The sequence below is a fragment of the Merops nubicus genome, unplaced genomic scaffold (genome assembly GCF_000691845.1).
Source record: "Merops nubicus isolate BGI_N331 unplaced genomic scaffold, ASM69184v1 scaffold32018, whole genome shotgun sequence".
Lineage (NCBI taxonomy): Eukaryota > Metazoa > Chordata > Aves > Coraciiformes > Meropidae > Merops > Merops nubicus.
The window spans coordinates 1-1695 of record NW_008625629.1 but is presented as its reverse complement, the minus strand read 5'-3'; the positions used below and the strand labels follow the sequence as shown (position 1 = coordinate 1695).

The window sequence follows — 1695 nt, the reverse complement described above, 5'->3', positions numbered from 1 at the left end:
GTCCAGCTGCCCCCAGGCAGAACCTGTTTTGGGAGCTCAGGGAGTCAGAGGCGAGGCTGTGCCAGCAGGCAGGAGCACAGAGCACCCCACAACCTCTGCCCAGCTGTGAGAACCTCTCCCCACGCAGAATGGGGTGGTGGGTCCCAGCAGGAGTCAGAAGAGGCTGGGATGAGGAGGGGGGACCATTCCTTCCTCTCCCAGCTCTAAGGGGCTGCGCAGCATGGGTGCCGGGGCAGGGTTTGGGGTCATGGGGCTCCCGTTGGCTTGCCAGCAGAAGGCTTCCAAGGCAGGAGGTCTCCTAGAAGGCCAGCTTCTTCATGAGCAGGTAAACCCGAGAGTCCACTTCAAACCCATGCAGGTTGTTGGCGTCTCCCTGCAGGCGCATGAGCAGCCCTCCATAGGACACGTAGGCAGAGCTGAGGCAGAAGAGGAGAAGTGAGAGAGGTGAACCCCACAGGAGACCCCAGCGATCCCCCACACCACCTTGGGCCACCGTGTCCCCCTCCTCCTCCCCCCGCACTCACAGGCGCGTGGCTGCCTCCGTGGAGGTCTCGTCCCCTTCGATCCTGTAGACCTTGCCATACATCACGTACTCAAACTGGTCTGCCCTGCGAAAGGACGGCGGGAGCAAGGAGAAGGGTCAAATCCAGGTGTTCCCAGCTGGGGGAAGGTCCTTTGGGAGCAGGCACCTCACAGCCCCTCAGCACTTCAGCTTTTCCCTCAGCCCCCCCAGCGCGGGCCTGGCCGGAGCCCGTACCTGGAAGGCCTGTCGTCCGTGGGGTTATACTCCCCGTCGTCCAGCGTGCCGTCCTCGTACAAGGTGCTGGCGATGACCAGGCGGAATTTGTCCCCTGGGAGGAGAGGGCAGGGCAGCAGGGAGAAGGTGGGGGGGGCACGGCCAGGGCAGCAGGAGCCACAGCAGGTCTCGGGGTGGTGGCCAGGAGCTGCCCTGCAGGTGCCTTGACCCTGCCTCTGGTTTTCCAAGAGCTTCGTGGGGAACAAGGAAAAGAACGCTTGGCATCCTCCGCCTCTGCGTCTCCCACAGACGCCGGTCACCACCACGGAGGAGATCAGAGCTATCGGGAACCCACTTTTCATGGGACACAGCAAGAGATTTGTGGGGAGAGTCCCAGAGGGCTTGCCTGAGCCCTGGGCAGGTGCCTGACACCCTGTGGCACCAGTTCTAGCCCTCCCTTGCTTCACTGAGGGCAGGACTCCCTTCTCCACTGGTTTAGGATATTTAACCATATGTTTCAAAAGATCCCCCATGAAGCTTGGCTGCCACCAGCTGAGGCAGTTTCACCAGGCAGTACCTCTGGGGAACAGGCCAGAGATAAACCCAAACAAATACAGTGAGCTGAATCAGAATCCAGCTCAGCTTCAGCACGCTGAGAGCGCCCAGCACCTGCTGTGAGCTGGGGACAGCACTGGAGCCCAAAAAGATCCCAGGCAGCTCATTCCTCGACCACAATAAACTCGGTCTCCCTCCTATGAGCACCAGCACACACTCCTCTAAGCTCATGCCATCCTGGTACGCTCCAGGCTGGCAGCCCAACAGCTTACCGAGGTCCACGGGGTAGATCTGGATGTTGACGTCCAGAATGAGGTCCATCTTGAAGGACTCGCTCTCGCAGTGCAGGCGGGACACTAGGGAGAGCGGCAGTCAGAAGCTAGGGCGGCAAAGGCCCGCAGGGG

At 61.1% G+C, this 1695-nt stretch overlaps 1 protein-coding gene across 2 annotated transcripts; it reads right to left on the bottom strand.

Annotated features, from left to right (window-relative positions):
* Positions 1 to 298: 298 nt before the first annotated feature.
* On the bottom strand, positions 299 to 1642 carry POLR2H (polymerase (RNA) II (DNA directed) polypeptide H). 2 transcript variants are annotated; one of them, XM_008945750.1, is made up of 4 exons: positions 1564 to 1642; positions 758 to 851; positions 525 to 608; positions 299 to 416 (listed from the first exon to the last, which is right to left on the bottom strand). In XM_008945750.1, the coding sequence occupies exons 1-4, from the start codon at positions 1610 to 1612 to the stop codon at positions 299 to 301; spliced, it is 345 nt and encodes a 114-aa protein (XP_008943998.1). In that variant the 5' UTR covers positions 1613 to 1642. The 2 variants fall into 2 exon arrangements, with proteins under 2 accessions (XP_008943998.1, XP_008943999.1); XM_008945751.1 differs by lacking the exon at positions 525 to 608.
* Positions 1643 to 1695: the final 53 nt, after the last annotated feature.

Bases quoted from the DNA above. Each gene is read 5' to 3' on its own strand.
- POLR2H (XM_008945750.1), bottom strand. From the start codon at position 1,612: ATGGACCTCATTCTGGACGTCAACATCCAGATCTACCCCGTGGACCTC. The intron at 852-1,563 runs GTAAGCTGTTGG...CTCTCCTCCCAG, and splicing joins GATCTACCCCGTGGACCTCG to GGGACAAATTCCGCCTGGTC. The intron at 609-757 runs GTACGGGCTCCG...GTCCTTTCGCAG, and splicing joins ACGGACGACAGGCCTTCCAG to GGCAGACCAGTTTGAGTACG.